This window comes from Pleurodeles waltl, chromosome 5, assembly GCF_031143425.1.
Source record: "Pleurodeles waltl isolate 20211129_DDA chromosome 5, aPleWal1.hap1.20221129, whole genome shotgun sequence".
Lineage (NCBI taxonomy): Eukaryota > Metazoa > Chordata > Amphibia > Caudata > Salamandridae > Pleurodeles > Pleurodeles waltl.
Genome location: NC_090444.1, coordinates 1,693,347,441 through 1,693,371,048, shown reverse-complemented (window position 1 = coordinate 1,693,371,048; position 23,608 = coordinate 1,693,347,441). Strand labels below are relative to the sequence as shown.

At 45.5% G+C, this 23,608-nt stretch overlaps 1 protein-coding gene across 5 annotated transcripts in view; it reads left to right on the top strand.

The window, feature by feature from the left end:
• Window positions 1-23,608, top strand: part of ATAD2B (ATPase family AAA domain containing 2B) — a 546,820-nt gene that overhangs the window by 266,381 nt on the left and 256,831 nt on the right. For all 5 annotated transcript variants that reach the window (XM_069236016.1, XM_069236015.1, XM_069236018.1 and 2 more), the window contains exons 19-20: window positions 7,950-8,135; window positions 21,997-22,132. In XM_069236016.1, coding sequence (XP_069092117.1) covers window positions 7,950-8,135; window positions 21,997-22,132 — 322 coding nt within the window. The remainder of the gene's footprint in view (window positions 1-7,949; window positions 8,136-21,996; window positions 22,133-23,608) is intronic.

Here is a 23,608-nt window from a genome sequence, read left to right as displayed (position 1 = left end):
TCAGGATCTGCCAGTTCAAACATTGATCACAGATGCCTCTCCAGGGATGGGGAGCTCATATGGGACTCTTGCAAACCCAAGGAATTTGATTGGACAAAGAAAAGACATATCTTATCACCTTTCTGCAATGGAGAGCTGTTCACCTGGAGCTGAAACCGTTTCTTCCATCAGCAACAACAAACGTCCTTCTTGTTCAGACTGACAATACAGCTACAATACAAGCAAGGAGGAACTCACTCTTGTTCGAAGCTCAAGCCATATGGAAATGGTTAATAGCCAGGAACTTAACCATAACAGTTAGTCATCTTCCAGGGGTTCAGAATATACAGGCAGATTCCCTCAGTCAGGTATTTCAGGAAAATCACAACTGGGTTCTAAACATTGAGGTCTTAAAAGACTGGGTCTGTCCCCAAATAGATTTGTTGGTGGACGCAAATGACAAAAAGTGCCAAGACAATGCTTCCCAATTATTCTAACCATGGTTGAAAGGGACTACCCTTTTGATAGTGGTCAGGGATATTTCTCTATGCATTTCCCCCAATTCCTCTCATTCGTACAGTACTCATCAAACTCTACAAGTCCAAAAACCAGGATGATAATGATAGCACCAGAATGGCCTCATCAGTTGGTGGTTCACAGATCTTCTTCACCTGTCAGAATGACCACACAAGAGATTACCCTGCAGACAAGATCTCCTGTACACGTTCAGGGAAAGATACTGTACCTAGCCTTCCATCACTGAACTTGACGGCTTAGCTCCTGAACTCCTCAATATGATCATTTAGGCCTGCCACAAGACTGCATGGACATATGAGAGGCTAAAAGACCTTCCACGATAAAATCATGTGCCTTTAAGTGGAGGACGTTTTGTTTATGGTGCATCCAAGACTGGCACAACTGTCCTTGTATCGGGAAGAGGTGGTTATATACCCTTGCTTCTTCAATAGGCATTTTTAATGTAGCATTTCTTACCACTGCTCTACAGGTTTAAAGCAGTTTAAATTAAAGATGTTAATGCTGCTTAGTTTACTGGAATCAATTTAGCATCCTCAGAGGATGGAAGACTGAATTGATGTGCATTGATTCAAACTCATAAAATGAGAATCACAGTAGGTGATTTTTTTTTGCTGTCTGATGGTCTTCATACTTGTCCCTTATGTCCTCAACCACAGTTCAGCACACCTTTCCCTGATGACACTGACACCATCCAATTTTGTCCCTTGCATCTCTGTACTTCGAAAGGGATCAGCCTAGTCCTGTTATACAGAATCATCTTCATGTTCACCTCTCATTCAATACAGTTTTTCAGTTTTCTCACAAATCTTTCTACATCAAATACACTTCTGGGAGAGTGACAGAGAATTTCAAGTACAAATTTCTAGTTTGGGCATTATTAACCCTGAATGAGTTCCAAGTTTCTCTGTGGTAAGTAATTACAGATATCACATTCATTGATGTTAGAGATTACATACCTATCCCAGGTGTTCTTTCCACATTTGCCCCCAGTTGGAATAACAATGCCGTCAGACTGTTACAAATCTTTGTCATAGGATCCTTCTTTTTGGGAAACTGAATAATTACATTGCAGCGCTAGGATTTTGTCACCAGTATACAAGTTCAAAGGCAGTGAAGATGAACATGTATGTGACCAATTTAATATCGAAACACTGTTTTGGGCTGGTTGGCGCAGCAGCACTCTATTGACATTTTAAGAGGAGTAGAAAAAGCAACAAAATGCATGAACATTCTATGTACAATGGGCTATATATACAATATTCCACAGTTAACAAGAGTAAAATAATTTGAGTGGGGGTTTTGTGTCAACTAAGTATCAGAATAACTGCACCAATATAACCAAGATCATAAGGGCCTATGTCTGAGCATGGAACATATTGCTCAGAAGAAATAAACAGCAGCATATTTGCCCAAATTGACACTCACTGTTGTTGACAAGTGTGGAAACTTATAAATTATGGTGGTACTTTTTTGGTTGGAAGTTGGTTAAAAAAAATGTTTGCTAGCTATCAGGAAAGATGAGGAAATGGCAGTTGTTAAGGTAAGCAGTGAAACTTGCCAAGTGTAGTGTCTGTTGGTAAAGTCTGTGTATGGTATCAAACAAATTGGATGGCCTTAGGGCTAAGAAAGTGGTAGCAGGCCACCAAAAGTTCTGTCATTAGGAAGTTGCAGAGCTTGCACGGAAGGGGCTTTCTGGAATAATTGTAACAAAAAGACCATTGAGAGATTTGGTGAATGGGTTGTGAATGGATGAATGAAGAGTGACTCAAGCAATGCTTTCCTTGTCTCTAATAAAAGCGCAAAGCATTGAGTGGGAAATAATTGCTATGGACGATATTGACCACCTTGTTGTGTTTGGTTGTTTGCGGTTGTTAAAAGTGGAATTTATGCAGAGAATAATTGTTTGACAAAGAAAGGAATGTCAAGTGTACTGTTAATGATAGAGGTGGCTTGTAATTTGTATGTTATTCAATATATTTTTATATTGCTTTACGATCCAAGTGGAGTAGTCAAATGGGCAGATAGAATTGTATGTACTGTTAGTAATTAGTGGATCTGAATGGCAGCAAGGCATTCAGGGGATGTTCTGAGAATACCGGCCCACTATGGTTGGTATTATGGTGCATGTTCAACTTGTGTCGATAAGAGGGAAAAATGCAGAAGCAGGCTAAATCAAGTTAAATTAGTGTATAAATAGAATATTATGCTTGAGGAGAGAAAATTCTTGAAACAGGCTTTACTATGATGTGATATTTAAGTAGAGCAACGGTCGGAGACAGAATTGAAATTGTTTTTCAGAAATATGCTCAATGGAGTGAGAATAAATTTTATGTGTCAGATAGTAGAGCAGAGTGGATACATTTGTGTGCTGTGAAAGGTATGGCAGAGCCTGGACTGAAAGAGGGCATTTTGACAGGTATTCTTCAGTGTGTAGGTGTCATATGTAATTTGGCTCGGTATATGTTTCAGGCAGGTCTTATTCTTTTATGTTGTATTTACTGCCCTGATGCTGGACTGCTCCTTCTATCTGCCCTCCTTCATGAAGGAAGATTAAATTGGTGTCCTACATAGTATTTTCTAATATATTCAGAATCTATTGAGAGGATCCACCAGAAGGTTTTCAAAGCCTGCTGAATCACATACTGAGCCTACTGAACAATGTTCCTGGCAGAGAATCGCCCAACTGTGGTGATCAAAGCAACCTTGGCAGAAAAAGCATCAAGAGATTCTTGGTACAGAACTGCAAAAAAAGTAGTCCAGAAGAAAGCATTCTGAATAAAATGCAGTGAGGCTATATAACATCATCCCTCAGATAAGGCTCTTTCTCTGCTGCAATTTTAAAAGAAGCTTAAAATCCACTTTCGGAAGAAGGCAATGTTGGTTCTAAAATTGCTCCGTACCTTCTCCTAATTTCTAGCCTACCCTACCATGATCCTTGTGCCTCGGTGCAAGACGTTGGCTCTGTATATACTATCTCAAAGTGAGAGATAGTGTGCACAGAGTCCAAGGGTTCCCCTTAGAGGTTGATAGTGGCAAAATTAGATAATACTAATGCTCTATTTTGTGATAGTGTGGTCGAGCAGTAGACTTATCAGAGGGTAGTGTTAAGCATTTGTTGTACACACACAGGCAATAAAAGACTAACTCAGACTTAACTCCAGGCCAATAGTTTTTAAATAGAAAAATATATTTTCTTAATTTGTTTTAGAGCCACAAGATTCAAGATTTGAAGTAAATACATAAAATGCAAGTTACTCCACGTAGGTAAGGAAGGAACTTTGAATTAGAGCAGTAACATACACAGTATAGGTTAAAATGGCAAAAAGCTATTTTAAAAGTGGACACAGTGCAAAAATAAACTGTTCCTGAGGGGGGTAAGTAAGGTTACGTTTCTGAGGTAAGTAAAGCACTTACAAGTTAATTTTCCTGGGCATAAGCAGCCCACCGTTGGGGGTTCAAGGCAACCCCAAAGTCACCGCACCAGCAACACAGGGCAGGTCAGGTGCAGAGGTCAAAGGAGGGCCCAAAACACAGTCGCCTATGGAGAACAGGGGTGCTCCGGTTAAAGTCTGCCAACAGGTAAGTACCTGCGTCTTTGGAGGGCAGACCGGGGGGGTTGGTAGAGCACTAGTGGGGGAGGGAGACACAAATAGGCACACAAAACACACCCTCGGCGGCCAGGTGCAGTGTGCTTAGCAGGCATTGGGGTTTCAATAGAAATCAATGGAGGGACCCGAGGGTCACTCTAGCGGTGCAGGCAGGACACAGGGGGGGCTTCTCGGGCCAGCCACCGACTGGGCTAGGCAGAGGGTCGCCTGATGGTCACTCCTGCACTGGAGTTTGGTTCCTTTTGGGCTTGGGGGCTGCAGGTGCAGTGCTTGGTCCAGGCGTCTGGTTCTTTGTTCCAGGCAGTTGCGGTCAAGGGGAGCCTCTGGATCCTCTCTGCATGCATCACTGTGGGGGGGTCGCTTCCGGCAGGAAGAGTGAGTTGTTTGGAAGTTGCTAAAAAGTTGCAAAGTTGTTGCTGTTTTTGAGCGGTGCCGCTGTTCTCAGGAGTTTCTTGGTCCTTCGGTTCAGGGCTGTCCTCTGAGGCTTCAGTTAGCTGGTCCCTGTCGGATGCGTCGCTGTGCAGGTTTTTTGAGTCTGGAGACAGGCCAGTAGGGCTGGGGCCAAGTCAGTTGTCATCTCCATCGTCTCTGCAGGGCATTCAGGTCAGCAGTCCTTCTTCTTTGTGTAGGTTGCAGGAATCTGATTTCCTGGGCTCTGGGTTGCCCCAAAATACTCAATTTAGGGGTGTGTTTAGGTCAGGAGGGCAGTAGCCAATGGCTACTGTCCTGGAGGGTGGCTACACCCTCTTTGTGCCTCCTCCCTGAGGGGAGGGGGGGGCACATCCCTAATCCTATTGGAGGAATCCTCCAATCTCAAGATGGAGGATTTGTAAAGGCGGTGTCACCTCAGTTCAGGGCACCTTAGGGGCAGTCCTCGCTGGTGGGTGACTCCTCCTTGTTTTTCTCCTTATCCTCGCCTGCCTTAACGCCAAAAGTGGGGGCAGTGGCCGGAGGGGCGGGCATCTCCACTAGCTGGGATGCCCTGGGGTGCTGTAACAAAAGGCATGAGCCTTTGAGGCTCACCACCAGGTGTTAGTTCCTGCAGGGGGAGTTGAGAAGCACCTCCACCCAGTACAGGCTTTGTTCCTGGTCACAGATTGACAAAGGCACTCTCCCCATGTGGCCAGAAACTCGTCTGGTTGTGGTAGGCTGGCAGAAACTGGTCAGCCTAGCACTAGGAGTCGGGCTGGTATTCAGGAGGCATCTCTGATTCCCTCTGGGTGCATTTTATAATAAAACGCACACTGGCCATCAGTAAGAGCTGCAGCACCAAACTTATGCAGACTGACATTTCAGGCTGTATTACTAGGTGCTCTTAAAAGTGAAAACATGATATGATACACACTTGTGTCCCATGTCCCCTAAAACACTGCATGTAATATTTGTAAGTCACCTCTATGGCAGGCCTTGGAGCCCTAGGACAGGGTGCACTATGTTACATGTGTGGGCCTTTCGGCAAGAGCAGATATGCCCCTACTATGTCTGGCATAGTAAGTGTGCACTGAAGCCATTCTAAATACATGTTCTGGACACTGGTTCATACAAGTTCCCCAGCTACATGATGGCTTCACTGGTATCAAACATCTTGTATTAATAAACCCTCACTGATTGCAGTGATGGATTTATTAATGCATGCACCCTGATGGCACTGCTGGTGAGCTCGCTGACCAGTTCTGGGTTGTCTGTCACCAGCAGACGAGAATCTGGCTCCCAGGGTGAGTCTCTTCACTCTCTGGAGGTCAGAAACAAAAGCCTGTCCTGGCTTGGGTGCGGAACGTCTCTCCCCAGAAGATGTCCTGCATTCCAAGGTAGGGGGCTTCAAATACGGCCCACCTTTGGTATGCAGATCTGCCCCCCCAACCCCGAAATCACAGGACGCATCTATCACCTAGACCGGTGGAAAATGTAGCTATGCAGGAAGCGGGTCCCAGTTTTCAGACTGGGAACACCCTTAGGGTGACCAGCCTGAAGTGGACACTTAGGAAATTCTGCCTTCTTGATTGTGGTGGAATTTAGAAACTCTTGACAGGGCGATGCCCATTCCCCAAAGGAATTGGTCATCTAGAGGGTGTAGTGACCCCAAGGTTAAGTAGCCTATTGGCTACTACCCTTCACTACCCTTAACACCCCCTAAATTGAGTATTTAGGGCAACCCCTGATAGCAGGACCTCAGATCTTCGCTGGACATAACAGGAGTGGAGAAGAAGCCTACTGAACCTGAGAATGGAGGAGCATGACTTACTTGGCGCCAGTGCTGCCGACCTGCCTGCTGCACCTGACCTTTGAGGAGCAACTGACCTGTCCTGCCGTTGCACGCTCAAGAAACTGGAAGAACTGCCAGTGGTTTGCAAATCGCCATGAAGAACTCCCTTGGAGTAGAGGAGCTGCTCCCCCGCATCCGCTGGTACCCAAGAAAGACCTGTCAGGACCAGGACTGCCAGAAACCCAACGCCGGACATCACTACTGCACCTGACCCGCCTAGCCCATGATGAATTGGGCCAACAGTGTTAGCGTAATCCCCAGGCCATCCAGATACAAAGTCCACCTAGAGTGCACCCACTGTGGATTTCACGACGGCATCTACAGACCCCCCTGCAACTGCGAGTGACCTGGAGGCAAAGACCCAATGCCTCAGGACACCTCTGCACCTGTCTGCCCTGGACCGAGGAGAAACGAACCAAGGTTGTTCCCACGTCTCCCAGCCTCCTGAGACCTGAGCCCACTTGTTGGCTTGGTCAGATTGAACCCCCAGTGCACGCCTGTAGACTGTTTATGTGGGCCGATTGCACTTCCCAAAAAGGGAGCATTTGGGATGTAATTTGTGCTTCAGTGAAACCTCTGAGGATTGCTTGGACTCTGCATGGTGTACCCCTTTTTTGTTTGTAAGGAGAGTGACTCTGTTTCTCTACTTTCATTATGCAAATTTAGCTTATTTTGCGTACATTTTGTACTCCATCCGTCTGTCTGTTCTTCCATAGTGAATGGTAGATTTGGCAGGATTGTTTTTAGAAATTTGCAAGGTTAAAAACGTCTTTTTTTAAATTCTCATTCTGTGTTGGTTAAGGCCTTTTTACTCCTATTATCCATGTTTGTCAAATATTACTGTTATGCATACTATACAAATCACCCAAATTTAAAATTAACTTAAACCACATTCCTTCTTTGTTGGACAAAGCTATGCCAACCTTCAAAACTGTGGGCCCATCAGAGAAATTAGAGTGAAATAGTTAAATAACCTAACTTTGCAATTTCGTGTGCTTCCTGACTGCCACAGTATACTTCCATTTTACTGTTTTGAAGAGTTTTGATGTAACGTGTGAAATAACAGACACTTACTATGTGTCCATTTGTTCCACCAGTATCCTTCAAAAGGCATAGAGTTAATCAAACATTTTCTTACTAGCATACATATTAGGGCACGTCATAAATACTAAATAACTAAATAAGGTGAGTATAATTTATTCCTGATTGTTTTTTTCCTATGCAGTGCAACAGTAGCTCTTAGGAGGACTCCCTTACTTTAACATTTTTCTAGTTCTTGTTTGGAAATTTAACTGTTGTGTTCACTGGCTTGCTGTTTTTATAGTTTTTCGAAAAAACACAAAGTGTAGTTCAACATATTTTTGACTCAATGGGATAGGCATGTTTCCAGAATTTGTCAGTTTCTTACTGATGGAACATGATTATCTATTATTATAGAGCATAGTGATAACATGATCGCCTTCACAGGCATTCTTCGTACCAATACTTGGCCTGTTATCAATATATTGATCTTTAAAAGGTAAATTATTAATGGAGTATTCAATTCTGCATTTTTTAACCAGGTTTTCCGTGAAGCACGAAGAGCAGTTCCTAGTATTGTATATATGCCTCATATTGGAGATTGGTGGGAGGCTGTTGGTGAAACTGTGAGAGCTACTTTTCTGACATTGCTGCAAGACATACCATCCTTTTCACCAGTTTTTTTACTGTCTACCTCTGAAACGGCATACAACGACCTACCTGCTGAGGTAAGTCCTTAAAATTATAGCCTGTGATTCACATACAGTTTTTATAAATACTTTGCTTTTAAACTGTAGATACCTTCCCTTGAAAAAATAGCAATGCACCTTTAAAAAGAGACCTTCCTAGTTTGTTAAAATATATCTTCACTTGATGTCTCTTTGCTACTTTTTCTTCCTGATCCTGCTGATCTATCATTCTTTTTTAAAGGGATACAAAATATGACCTTTAACAGGTTTTTCTCACCAAGAAGAGTGAAAGGCAATTCAGGCTGAAGTACCATCAGTCTTGCTGATGATCCATGTCTATAATGTTCTTCCGTACATACTATAGAGGCAGAATCTCTCATGACAATCAGAATTGATCTGGTGTTTGATATTTGATGGCTCAGCTCTTGTCATGAGGTTATTTTAGCATTTATAAGGGCACATTATTTTAGCCGTGGACTGTGCCCTTTAACTTAGTTACATTTCATTTTCATTACTCTTATTATTTTAGCAAAGCTTCATTTTTGTGGATATGTTTTATTATTTTTATCAGTTGCCTTTCCATGCAAAATGTTGTTCATTTCTTTGCACAACATTTTCATCCTGTGCTCAACCCAAATTTGTACCCAGTAGTTTACAGAGTATTGCCGTTACAAAGAGTACAATGTCTACCAGATACAGGAAAATACATGTTGTCATGTCAGTGCAGTTCTCTTTTATTATAAAACACCACACATCCCCTACCACCTTAGAGGGGACTTTCTGCCTGCCGTCTTATGCTGCACGTTGTCACAGTTTCTGCTGAGACTCTGTCTCTTCTCTTCATCCATGTGGGAGGACTCCCAGCAGACCAACAGATATCTTCTCTACCTACCCCACAGGTATGGGGATTGGGTTTCCTTCCAGAGACTGGATGGACAGATTGGGGCTAACAGTGCTATTGCTTTCTTGTAGAATCTTAGTAGTGCAGATAGGGATTTTAGATTCACTATTGTGACAGTATGGTGGGACTTTTTATTTCACTTTTCTAATCACCATCCTAATAGTGTTATGTTTCATTATCTTACTAATCACAGTTCATTCCTTGTTCCATAGAATGCAGTTGCTTCACTAAACCAAATCCTATTTCTGTTCCTTTGCGTGTATGAGATGTGTATATCTGATAGCGACTTCTAGTTGCAGATTCCTTACTTTAGAATTTCCCCCAGGCGTCAGACTGGATCCGGAGATTTTTCTTCGAGCAATACCCTTGCACGTCTGTAAGTGCCATAGTTCAACTCTGTTGGCGTCGTAGTCACTGTGATGACATCGGAGTAGTATATAGATGCCGCCTTGGCACAGTGACGTCAGTTCATTTGTTTCCGCGCCACGCGCTGATCCGGAGAAGAGCTACCCTGGTCTCTTTTTGACCGACTTCGGCCGTTTTTTTTTTTTTTTCTTTTTGTGAGAAATTTGGTGCGTCAAGGATGTCCCCAAAGCCCGGTTTCGAGCCGTACGACGACTGTCATCGCACAATGTCGGTGACGGATCCTCATCTGGTTTGTCTGTCTCGAGCGTGACCACAACCCGAAGTCGTGCTCAGAGTGCCGGGCCATAAACCCGAAGGCTTTGAGGGAGTGGTCCCTAAGGCTCATGGCGGCCCGGCACTCGATCGAGAGGAAGTCCCAGTCTCGATAGAGAGGAAGGTTTCAAGACCGGTCGTGGAGCCATCACCACTCGTCTTCTTCTAAATCCTCGGGTCAAGGTAAGAAGAAGAAGAAGTCGAAGAGATCCCATCGCTCTCCGACTTCGCCCCATCGCTTGACTGACGCGATGCGGGGGGAGTGTCCACGCACAAGGCCTCCGTCCTCGGAGCCTGCGTCTCGGTAGGCTCAGCGCTTCCCTGAGTTTCCCGGAGCCGGAGCGACCTCCGACCTTGCCACACTTGATGCCTGGCCGCCTAACATGCAAAAATACAGGCAGCAGCTCTTGATCAATGGGACTAGATTAGAAGCCCTGAGGGATACAGGTGCCAGTGTCACTATGGTGACAGACAAACTGGTTTTCCAAGAACAGTACCTGGCTGGACAGACATATCCAGTCACAAACACTGACAATCAAACTAAAGTCCATCCCACGGCAATGGTAACTTTAGAATGGGGAGGGGGTAACTTGCCTGAAACAGGTGGTAGTTTCTTCTGCAATCCCAGTAGAATGTCTGCTTGGAAATGATCTGGAGTCCTCAGCATGGGCTGAGTTAGAACTCAAAACCCATGCAGCCATTCTGGGTATCCCTGAACTGGTGTGTGTCAAGACAAGGGCACAGTGCAGGGCTCAGGGGGAAAAAGAAGTGTTGGAGTCTGGAATAATTGCCCAACCTTCCAAGAGAAAAGGAAAGAAGACTGGGGAACCAGCTTCAACACAGCAAAAGAAGCAGAACCTCTCTTCCCAGTAAGAAGTTCTATCCCCTGAGGGAACTGACTCCATAGAGCTGGGACCTTACCAGGTTGAGCTCAAGGGAACAGCTGTGTAAGGGGCACAAAACGTGTCCCTCTCTTGAAGGCCTAAGACAGTCAGCAGCTGAGCAAGAAAAAGGAAATGTCAGTGGAACTCACAGGGTCTTTTGGGAAGATGGACTCCTTTACACTGAGGCAAGAGATCCCAAACCTAGTACCACTAGGAGAGTGGTAGTGCCTTAGGAGTTTAGGGAGTTCATTCTGAGCTTAGCCCATGACATACCCCTTGCTTGGCATTTGGGGGCAAACCAAGACATGGGAGTGATTAGTCATCCATTTCTACTGGCCCATTATGTCCCAGAAGGTAAAGGAGTTTTGCACCTCCTGTGTCACCTGTCAAGCCAGTGGTAAGACAGGTGGCCATCCAAAGGCCCCCCTCATTCCACTTCCAGTGGTGCGGGTCCCCTTTGAAAGAGTGGGAGTGGACTTAGTGGGTCCACTGGAACCTCCCACAGCATCAGGGAACCAGTATATCCTAGTAGTAGTGGATCATGCTACTAGGTACCCTGAAGCAATTCCCCTTAGGTCCTCTACTGCCCCTGCAGTAGCCAAAACACTCATAGGTATTTTTACCAGAGTGGGATTTCCTAAGGAGGTGGTTTCTGACAGAGGTACCAACTTCATGTCAGCTTACCTGAAACATATGTGGAATGAGTGCGGGGTGAATTACAAATTCACCACACCATACCATCCACAAACCAATGGTCTTGTTGAGAGATTCAACAAGACATTGAAGGGCATGATCATGGGGCTCCCCGAAAAACTCTAAAGGCGATAGGATGTCCTCATGTCATGCCTGCTTTTCGCCTACAGAGAGGTGCCTCAGAAGGGAGTAGGGTTTTCCCCCTTTGAACTTCTGTTTGGCCATCCTGTTAGCGGACCACTAGCACTTGTAAAAGAAGGCTGGGAGGGACCTCTTCATGAGCCTAAAGAAGATGTGGTGGACTATGTACTAGGCCTACATTCAAGGATGGCAGAGTACATGGAAAAGGCAAGCAAAAACCTTGAGGCCAGCCAACAGCTCTAGAAGATGTGGTATGACCAAAAGGCTGCTATGGTTGAGTTTCAGCCAGGGCAGAAAGTCTGGGTTCTGGAGTCTGTGGCTCCAAGGGCACTTCAGGATAGATGGAATGGCCCTTACCCAGTTCCTGAGAAAAAGAGTTCGGTCACCTACCTGGTGGACCTAGGCACTAGCAGGACCCCCAAGAGGATGATCCATTTGAACCACCTCAAACTCTTTCATGACAGGGCAGATGTAAACATGGTAATGGTGACCAGGAAGCTTGATAGTGAAGCTCTCCCTGATCTCCTCTCCACTGACCCTAAAGATGGCTCAGTAGATGGAGCTATCTATTCAGACACCTTCTCTGGCCAACAGCAGGCTGTCTGCAGGCAAGTCCTCCAGCAGTTTGCTGAGCTCTTTTCCTTAACGCCTGGTCAGACACACCTGTGTACCTATGATGTGGACACAGGAGACAGTATGCCTGTCAAAAACAAAATATTTAGACAGTCTGACCAAGTCAAGGAAAGCATCAAAGTGGAAGTCCACAAGATGCTGGAGTTGGGAGTGATTGAGCACTCGGACAGTCCCTGGGCTAGCCCAGTGGTCTTGGTCCCCAAACCTCACACAAAAGATGGCAAGAGAGAGATGCGGTTTTGTGTGGACTACAGAGGGCTCAACTCTGTCACCAATACAGATGCTCACCCCATTCCAAGGGGAGATGCACTCATAGATAAATAAGGTGCTGCCAAATATTTGAGTACCTTTGACTTAACAGCAGGGTACTGGCAAATAAGAATAGCACCGGGAGCAAAAGAGAAAACAGCATTCTCTACACCTGATGGGCACAACCAGTTTACTCTGATGCCCTTTGGCTTAAAGAATGCCCCTGCCACCTTTCAAAGGTTGGTGAATCAAGTCCTTGGCTTAGTGCAGCTTATCGTGATGATATTGCTGTCTTTAGCTCCAGCTGGCAGGATCACCTGGTCCACCTGAAGAAGGTTTTGCAGGCCCTGCAAGCAACAGGCCTCTCTGTCAAGGCATCTAAATGTCAGATAGGGCAGGGTACTGTGGTTTACGTGGGTCACCTTGTTGGTGGAGGCCAAGTTCGGCCACTTCAACCCAAGATCCAGACTATTCTGGACTGGGTAGCTCCAAAAACCCAGACTCAAGTCAGGGCATTCCTTGGCTTGACTGGTTACTATGGGAGGTTTGTGAAGGGATATGGATCAATAGTGACATCCCTCACGGACCTGACCTCCAAGAAAATGCCCAAGAAAGTGAACTGGACCGTGGACTGTCAAAAGGCCTTTGACACCCTGAAGCAAGCTATGTGTACAGCACCAGTTGTGAAAGCTCCAGATTACTCTAAGCAGTTCCTTGTGCAGACAGATGCCTCTGAGCATGGGATAGGAGCAGTCCTGTCCCAAACAAATGATGATGGCCTTGACCAGCCTGTTGCTTTTATTAGCAGGAGGTTACTCCTCAGGGAGCAGCATTAGTGCCATTGAGAGGGAGGCCTTTGCTGTTGTTTGGTCCATGAAGAAGTTGAGACCATACCTTTTTGGTACTCACTTCATAGTTCAAACTGACCACAGACCTCTCAGATGGCTAATGCAAATGAAAGGAGAAACCCCTAAACTGTTGAGGTGGTCCATATCCCTACAGGAAATGGACTTTGTAGTGGAACACAGACCTGGGACTGCCCATGCCAATGCTGATGGCCTTTCCAGGATCTTCCACTTAGACAATAAAGACTCTCTTGGGAAAGGTTAGTCTCATCCTCTTTTGTTTGGGGTGGGTTGTGTAAGGAAATGCCTCCTTGGCATGGTTACTCCCTGACTTTTTGCCTTTTGCTGATGCTAGTTGTGATTGAAAGTGTGCTGGGACTCTGGTAACCAGGCTCCAGCACCAGTGTTCTTTCCGTAAACTGTACCTTTGCTTCCACAATTGGCACAGCCCTGGCACACAGATAAGTCCCTTGTAACTGGTACCCCTGGTACCAAGGGTCCTTATGCCAGGGAAGGTCTCGAAGGGCTGCAGCATGTCTTATGCCACCCTGGGGACCCCTCACTCAGCACATACACACTGCCTCACAGCTTGTGTGTGCTGGTGGGGAGAAAATGACTAAGTCGACACGGCACTCCCTTCAGAGTGCCATGCCAGCCTCACACTGCCTGTGGCCTAGGTAAATCACCCCTCGAGCAGGCCTTACAGCCCTAAGGCAGGGTGCACTACACCACAGGTGAGGGCATATGTGCATGAGCACTATGCCCTACAGTGTCTAAGCAAAACCTTAGACATTGTAAGTGCAGGGTAGCCATAAAGGGTATATGGTCTGGGAGCTTGTCAAATATGAACTCCACAGTTCCATAATGGCTACACTGAAATCTGGGAAGTTTGGTATCAAACTTCTAAGCACAATAAATGCACACTGATGCCAGTGTGGGATTTATTGTAAAATGCACCCAGAGGGCATCTTACAGATGCCCCCTGAATACCAGCCCGACTCCTAGTGCTAGGCTGACCAGTTTCTGCCAGCCTGCCACAACAAGACGAGTTTCTGGCCACATGGGGAGAGTGCCTTTGTCAATCTGTGACCAGGAACAAAGCCTGTACTGGCTGGAGGTGCTTCTCACCTCCCCCTGCAGGAACTGTAACACCTGACGGTGAGACTCAAAGGCTCACCCATTTTGTTACAGCGCCCCAGGGCATCCGAGATAGTGGAGATGCCTGCCCCTCTGGCCACTGCCCCTACTTTTGGCAGCAAGGCTGGAGGAGATAATGATAAAACAAGGAGGAGTCACCCACCAGTCAGGACAAGCCCCTAAGGTGTCCTGAGCGGAGGTGACCCCTGCCTTTAGAAATCCTCCATCTTAGTTTTGGAGGATTCCCCCAATAGGATTAGGGATGTGCCCCCCTCCCCTCAGGGAGGAGGCACAAAGAGTGTGTAGCCACCATCCAGGACAGTAGCCATTGGCTACTGCCCCCAGACCTAAACACACCCCTAAATTTAGTATTTAGGAGCACCGAAGAACCCCGTAAATCTGATTCCTGCAACCTGAAACAAGGACTGTTGACCTGAAAGCCCTGCAGAGACGGAGACAACAACTGCTTTGGGCCTAGCCCTACCGGCCTGTTTCCTGACTCAAAGAAAACTGCAGCAGCGACACATCCAGCAGGGACCAGTGACCTATAAAGCCTCAGAGGACTCCCCTGAACCAAATGACCAAGAAACTCCTGTGAAAAGCGGCTCTTTTCAAATCCAGCAACAAGTTTGCAACTTTCTTGCAACTTTTAAAGACCTCACTCATCCTGCCGGAAGCGTGCGACTTCACCCTCTGCACCCGACGCCCCCGGCTCGAGCTCCAGAGAACCAACACTACAGGGAGGCCTCCCAGGCATCTGCGACCTCGTGAGTAGCCTGAGACGACCCCCCTTTACCCCCACAGCGACTCATGCAGAGAATATCCAGAGGCTCCCCCTGACCGCGACTGCCTGTAACAAGGAACCCGACGCCTGGACCAAGCACTGCACCCGCAGCCCCCAGGACCAGAAGGAACCGAACAGCAGTGCAGGAGTGACCCTCAGGTGACCCTCTGCCTTGCCCAGTCAGTGGCTGACCTGAGTAGCCCCCCGTGCCCTGCCTGCATCGCTAGAGTGACCCCTGGGTCCCTCCATTGAATCCTATACAAAACCCGACGCCTGCTTTGCACACTGCATCCGGCCGCCTCTGTGCCGCTGAGGGTGTACTTTGTGTGCCTACTTGGGACCCCCCCAGTGCTCTACAAAACCCCCCTGGTCTGCCCTCAGAGGATGCGGGTACTTACCTGCTGGCAGACTGGAACCAGAGCACTCCTATTCTGTATAGGCACCTATGTGTTGTAGGCTCCTCTTTGGCCTCTGCACCTGACCGGCCCTGAGCTGATGGTGTGGTAACTTTGGGGTTGCCTTGAACCCCCCAATGGTGGGCTGGCTATGCCCATGAATTTAGACTTGTAAGTAACCATTTCTTACCTCCCCCAGGAACTGTTGATTTTTGCACTGTGTCCACTTTTAAAATAGCTTTTTGCCATATTTACTAAAACTGTGTATGCTATTTCTATAATTCAAAGTTCCTAACTTACCTGTGTGGAGTACCTTGCATGTTATGTATTTACTTCAAATCTTGAACTTGTGGTTCTAAAAATAAATTAAGAAAATATATTTTTCTATATAAAAACTATTGGCCTGGAGTAAAATCTTTGAGTGTGTGTTCCTCATTTATTCCCTGTGTTTGTACAACAAATGCTTAACACTACCCTCTGATAAGCCCACTGCTCGACCACACTACCACAAAATAGAGTATTAGAATTATCTAATTTTGCCACTGTCTTACCTCTAAGGGGAACCCTTGGACTCTGTGCACACTATCTCTTACTTTGAGATAGTATATACAGAGCCAACTTCCTACACCTTCCAAATGTAAGACAGGTGTGTAAAAAAGAAGTCTATTTGAGAAATGCCCTGTTAACTGAAGCAGTTCGCGGTTGGGGCAGGGGGGAGGGGGTGTTCTCTGTATTCAGGCTGCGGGCATAGTCATGTTAGCCAGGAGGGGTCAACCCACAGTGGATTTGAGGTCTTAATCGCTGGGGGACCTTCACTGCACTTGTGGGCCACCTGAACTTGGACCATGGGCGTTGTGTGCAGAGTGGGCAGGACTCTCAGATCTGGGGGGCACTGGAGTCCTTGCTGGAGGTTACTTTGTGGACAGAGCTGCTGGCCTCTAAAGTTCTTGGTCCTTATGGAAGGCAGGCAGGCAGTCCTCTGAGGGTTTTTTGAGGTCGCTGGTCCTGCAGTATGAGTTGTCTTTTGTAGCAGGAGTCTTGAAGCTACAGACAGGCCGGTATAGGGCTTGGGCGAAGTCAGTTGTTGACTGGAGTCTTCACTGCTGGTGAAGCTCTTCAGTCCTAGTTCTTCAGGGTTGCCAGGAATCTGTAGAGCAAGGTTAAGGGGTGCTCCTAAACACTAGATTTAGAGGTGTTGGAGGGGTCAGAGAGCAGTAGCCAATGGCTACTGAGCCTGAGGGTGGCTACACCCTTCCTGTGCCCACACCCATTAGGGAGGAGGGCGCATTTCTAACTCTATTGGCTAACATCCTCCAAAACAAGATGGAGGATTCTGAAGAGAGGGGTTCACCTCAGCACTGGGCACCCTAGGGGTGGTCCCAGTTGAAGTGGACTCTTTCTCTTATTAATTTTTCTGCCGGACCTGCCACCAAAAAGTGTGGCTTTGTTTGGGGAGCTGGCATCTCCACAGGCTTGAGTGTCCTGGGTCAGCATAACAAAAAGCAGGAGCCTTTGAGGCTCACCATTAAGTGTTGCAATTCCTGCAGGGGGGAGGTGTGAAGCACCTTTACCCAGAGCAGGCTTTGGCTCTGCCTCCCGAGAGGACAAAGGTTCTCACCTCATGGGGTCAGAAGCTTGTCTGGTGGTGGCAGGCTGGCAGAGACCGGTCAGCTAAAGAGTTGGTTGAATTTCAGGGGGCATCTCTTAGATGTCCTCTGTGTGCATTTTTTTAATAAATTCAGCACTAGCTTCAGAGTGGATTTGAGCTGAGAAGTTTGATAGCAAATAAAAAGGGACACTTTCCTGCAGAAATTAGCCTACGTGCTGGAATTGCCTTTTACAAAACTCAAGGCTACATAGAATATTTTGATAGAAATATTGCAGTGGCCAGACCACCTATGACATTTAATGATACTCTCATTCAGTTTATTAAAGTGGCCTGGGAGAAGCTGATTTTTGACCTGGCATGTAATAGGCTTAATGTTTGACTTTATAGGCCAGTGTCAGGAGACACTGACTTTCTTTCCCTACTTTGGTCTTCGTAGAGTCTAGTAGAGCAGGCATCTACATGCATTACCAGAATCCAGGGGCGTTTTCCATGGCATGTCAAGACAGGAAATCTAAAAAAGTTTGGTGCCATGGGAAAAGGTATTCGCTGACAGCAGCCTGGCTTTATGGTCCATAGATTCCACATGTATCTTGGCTAGATACACCCATGTACTGTGGGAGATAGTTGCCATGGCAATTCCACATGTGCTTGACCTCCTGAAGGACAGTTTTATGGAAATGGTCCGGTACAATCACAATGCTTTTTGCTAGATCCTTTGGGCAGACCTGCACACTGTAGGTTCAGTGGCCAGAGCTGTTGAGTTCTATATTGCACTAAGAAATCATTATTTGAATACATTACATAAGCTTTTCAGGCGATCTTCAAGCTAGCCTGATAGATATGCCTTTTGACTGTCCGCACCTTTTCAGAGACAAGACATATTGTCTTGCAACATTTTAAGACCAGTATAGACTCTGCCAAATCAATAGACCCAAATCTCCAGCCTGTGATTTCCCAGCCGCTATAGAATATTTCAGGACTACTCAGGAGACTTCTTTTCATCAGCATTATCCCTCCAAGCCCATCCGGCAACCTGACCTGTTTTTTATTGATGGAGTGTTCTAACCCCAGATTCTTCACCTTACTCCCCAGGCCTCAGACTTACCCCGGATTTCAGCAGCACTTCTGCACGCTGGTAGGTGGCGCTGTGCGGCTACTCACTGACTGCACTCGCCTCTGGAAATGTTGTGCGGAGCCTATAAAAGTTTCATCCTCTGATGTCAGTTTGTTTTGGCACCACCAGATATGTATCAGAGCTACGTCTTCTTATTTTGTTAGGCCCCTTTTACAAAGAATTTTGTAGTTTTGAATCCTGTGAGGACTGTCGCAAGCAAATATCTATGATGGATCTTCATCAGGTTTGCTTGTGGTGCCTGGGTTCGAATTAAACTCTAAAGCCTGCAACGTGTCCCAACACAACCCACGTTTCCTGGGCATTCTGCGACACCATGAGGTGGACTCTGCTGCATCTTCCACCAACCCTGGACTGAGTGACTAAAGACCATATGTCCATCGTACAGCAGGAAGTGCAAGAGATAGCAGCACACCTTCAGAGTTCGGGCTTTCAGTGATCACCTATCTCAACAACTGGTTGTTCAAGAACAGAGAGTACAGGACATTGTCTATAATCCCAATCTTTCGGCCTCAGTACTGGGTTTCAGTTAGGTAGACTCTAATTCTGCTCGGGTTGATGGCCTTAGTCATCCTGTTGGTTATTTCAGTATTCTTGTATGGATTTCCGCCCATACCTCTTATCCCCTGAGATCTAAAGACAATCGGGACCGACTGGGCCCAAGTCATCATAGTGGATCTGGATTGGGTGCAGAGAATATAGTAGAGTATGGTATCCAGAGTTCCTGGGCACTAGCATCTGTCCCCAAATCAGGATGACCCTCTGGGAGGATCTACTTTGGCAGCAATTGGGCAGGATTCTGCATCCAGGCATTTGCAATCTCCATCTTTGTACTTGGAGATTTTCACATTGGTCAAACCATCCTACTGACTGTCTATGCACCGCCTCACCCCGTAAAGTGGAGTGACTTCCTCACTTGGACCCCTAAAGAGCAATTATCTTTTCCGTCGATTGTACCAGAGAATACCAGGTGGTTATCTGCTCTTTATGGGGTTGGCTGAAGTGAAAAAAGCAAGGCCTGTGCCAAAGCAGGCCATCTTCCTCTGCATTGTGTTCTGCATTATTTTCTGCGCATTGACCAATTAGCAGTCTCTGGAAGGACTGCAAGCTCATTCCAGCAGGCGAAAAGCTGCTACTGTGGTGTTGGCATGCAGAGTTCCTGTCATGAACATCTGTTGGGCAACTACCTGGGCGTCACTCTAGCTGTTCACAAACCACTACTGTCTGGACAGCAAATTTCGGGGGGCAATTCGCCTGCTCAGTCTTACAGGACTTTTTGGTTTGAGTTCATTCACAGACCCACCTTCAAATAGGTACTGCTTTGGTAGCTATTAAAAAAAGGTGAGGAGTCTGAGGTAAGAAGCCTTTATCAGAAGAACAAGTTCTAGTAGAGAAATCTATCTGCAGATCCCTCACCACCCCCCTCATCCTTCCCATTCCGTGAACAATAAACATTAGCACACAAAAGTGGTGCCTATTTAGATTCGGCACATCAGTTTCTGGAGCAAAATGGCATCAGTTCAGAGCTGTACGGTGCTACCCACAGGCTCCCAGAGGTAGTGCTGAAAAGGTTTCCTGATTCAGTTTGATGCATGGGGAATATTGAAAAGGTGAGAAATCTGTGATTAGGTAGTCTTTACCAGAAAGTGTTTTGCTAAAGAGCAAACCTAGGGGTAGAAAGGCCCAGCAACCCACCACATCCTCATCTGTATTACGAGTAAAACCACTGTAGTTTCCCTCAAGCAGCCGTTTGTAGGAAGGATTATGTCTTTTGTACATGCCAGTTGGGCCATTAATTTTGGCCAGTCATTTATATGGAGGTTATTCCCTTTTCTTCCAACAGGCCCTCCCCCTTAGTTCCTTTAGTCAGAAGATCACTTACAATTGTACAGCAGGAGGTGGCCACCCTGTTGCAAAGGGGAGCAGTGAAGTAGGCCCCAGAGCATATAATTGGGTGGTGGTGCTATTCCTTGTGCTTTCTAGTTCTCAAGAACAACAGTTTACAGTCCTTAACTCTGGTTCTTGAATGTATACCTTCAGAAGGAAATGTTCAAGATGCTATCTGTAGCACAAGTACTCGTGATGTTGTACGAGGAAGGGAATCAAAAGGGAATCTACACTTTAATCAGATTTAAAGGTAGCCCCCATGTTAACCTATGAGAGGGACAGGTCTTGCAACAGTGAAAAACGAATTTAGCAATATTTTACTGTCAGGACATATAAAACACGTTACTACATGTCCTACCTTAATCATACACCTCACCCTGCCCTTTTGGCTACCTAGGGCCTATCTTATGGGTGTCTGACATGTAAGAAAAGGTTTAGGCCTGGCAAGTGAGTACACTTGCCAAGTCGAATTTACAGTTAAAACTACGCACACAGACACTGCAGTGGCAGGTCTGAGACATGATTACAGAGCTACTTATGTGGGTGGCACAACCAGTGCTGCAGGCCCTCTAGTAGCATTTGATTTACAGGCCCTGGGCACCTCTAGTGCACTGTACTAGGGACTTACTAATAAATCAAATATGCCAATCATGGATAAGCCAATTACATACACATTTTGTAAAGGAGCACTTGCACTTTAGCACTGGTTAGCAGTGGTAAAGTGCCCAGGGTAACAAAAACAGCAAAATCAGAGTTCAGCACACATCAACTACCTCGGAAACAGAGGCAAAAAGTTAAGGGAGACCACACCAAGGTTGAAAAGTCTAACACTAACAATTTGAGGTCCTTTCTTTTGCGCTAACGTCAGCACTGAGGGTCTTCACCAAGATGGTGGGAATGGTTGCGGGTAAAATTGTAATAGCTCTAAAGCACCCAAGTGTTGCATATGGTTGTTTTAGAAACACTTCACTCGAGGCATATTTTGAATTGATGGTTCTGTTCCATGGTGAAAGAACACCACCAGTTTGTACTTCCTGAAGAGTTGTTCCCTTGAAAAGTTATCTATTATTCCTTCCTGAACTGTTGAGGACGGTGTGCTACACTGCAGGTGCATCGATGAATGCTAGGTGAATTCTGGTCTTCTGCTTATTGCATTACTTTATTAGCATGGTCATGCCAGAGCTTGGGTGTATTGCACTGACTACTTAAAATCGTTATGTTAGTACCTGGTGAGATGACATAACATCCTAAAAGTACCATGCTGGTTGTGGAAGCAGGTGAATCTGATCCAAAGTTCAGTTCTCACCCTGTAAACATGTACTTGGATCTTAATATTGGTGCATGGGAAGTTGTAATATTGTTAGTGAAGCATGCTTATAATTAATGACCTTTGTTACATTTATCATTTTATTTGAGTCCTCAATATTTCTTCTTTATTTTGAATTTTAATTGGTAAAAATGTTACTGTAATTGGTTCCAAGTACTTACACACCCAGTGCTTAATTGATGGATTTTTCCAGGTGTTAGCTTAATATGTAATTCTCAAGACATTTGTTTCTGTTCGTATCAGTGTTACTGCTCACAGAACATTGCCTCAAACCAAATCAATGTCCTGCTCGTGGGTGATAAATGCGATCAACTAAGTGGTGTAAATCTTAGACAGGGCATGTCTGTAATGCTTGAGCCTAAAGGCAGACTTTCTGTGATACTTCATTAGACCGTTTCTAAGGGTTGCTTAGTACTACTATGTTGGCATTTGCCGGACAATCCACACTTGTGATATTTTCTTTGTTTATGCAGTATTTTCAGTCTTCAGTACAGTGGTCCAAAAAATGTTAGGGAGTGGTCTTAACTTACTATTAGGAAAGCAGGTAAAAATAGTTATACTCTTCATTCCAAAATGTACTTTTGATGGTAAAATGTATATTACAGGTCAAGGGCATCTTCAGGACGCAGTACAAAGAGGTTTTTCATATTGAAAGGCCCAACGAAGAGGACAGGCTTAAGTTTTTTCAAGACTTGATTCTCAACCAGGCGGCAATGGCACCTCCTAAAAGGAAACAATCTGGTAAGGAAAAAAATAATATAAATGTGTTCTAAATGACATACAGTTCTTGCATATTTAATGAGGGGTGTAGAATTTTATAATAACTACTTGTCCAAGGGACAGGATCCTTCAGAAATTTACTTGCCTTGTACAATAGTTTACTTGTCCCCTATGGGGCTTATGCAGTCAGGTGAGAAATCATGTCAGCATTTACAAAAAAAATCTGAGCTCTGACAATAGCATTTTTGATTATGCCAGAATTCATATTATCTCAGCATTCAAGTTCTAGCAAGACTCCGATTTACCATCTTTGTGCAAATAGACATACAGGAGCTTGGAAGAAGGCAGGAGGCATTAGTAACGGCTCAAATGTGAGTTTGTGCACACCTACAAGAACAATGTTTATTGGTATTTACCAGCTTTTCTCCAATCTCTTCCTACACTGGAAATGTTGAAATGTACTCCTTCCAAGAAACAAATTAAAAGTTTTCCCGGAGTGGGGGGAAAAAAAGGTGGTGGTGTACAAACATGACCCTCTGCATGGGAGAAAATATTTTCTCCCTAGGGAAACAAACAACATGAAAATTTGTAATTACTTAGCAGGTTATCACATGAGTAAATATACTGCATACTATACGCAAGCATAAGTTTACTAGGAGCACAGTTTCAGGCCTACTTCTCTAAACTTGTCAGAATTCCCAAAAAGTTGTAAAAGTGGTAGCAGTGTGAGGTATTTTACGTGCTGGTACACATTTGTGACTTTTGTATGATGTTGCCCAAAAGTATTTTTTCTGTTGCATACTTCTAACTTAACCTCTTAAAAACTTATAACCACAGATTTCTCACATGTAGAATATTCCCACAGCTCCTGCACACCAATACATTTAGTGTCTTTCTTTTGTGCATTGTAAGATGGATCTGGAGCTCTGATCTCCCTTTCGTTGGTCTTTTGACTGTTACAACTGAATCCAATGTACAAGAGAACTGTGCCCCCCCCCCCCCACCCCCTTCAAAAAGACAGGCTTCAAACTGCTTTAACTGCAGAAAATAGATGTAGTGTGTCTTTGGTATATGAAGTTGGGCCTTGTGCGATGTGTGTACCCGCGTGTACCAGAAGGCAATCCAGGGTTGGTAAGCTGTCCGTTGCCAAACACAGGAAGATATCACAGTCTCACGTAAGTACCATTCTCCATCCAAGTAAAGGGCACTGACTGGCTCCCGCTCCCACAAGCGGTTTTCTATGCGGTTGAAATCAAGGAGGAAACACAAGAAGGTGAAGCGGCACTCAACCCCATTCTGACACTCTTTTTCTAAAGTTAAGTCATAAGTGTGTAAAGTTGCAAATCGATTTTGCTCCTGATCTCTGATTTTGAGGCTGTTAAGGTGGCCATGCTGCATATCCTTGCACACTTCGGGCTCCCTCGGGCACTATTTCAGGGCCCCAGGATCCTTAGAGACCCTCAGTCGTATTACGGCCAGTGAATCCATTCTGTACAC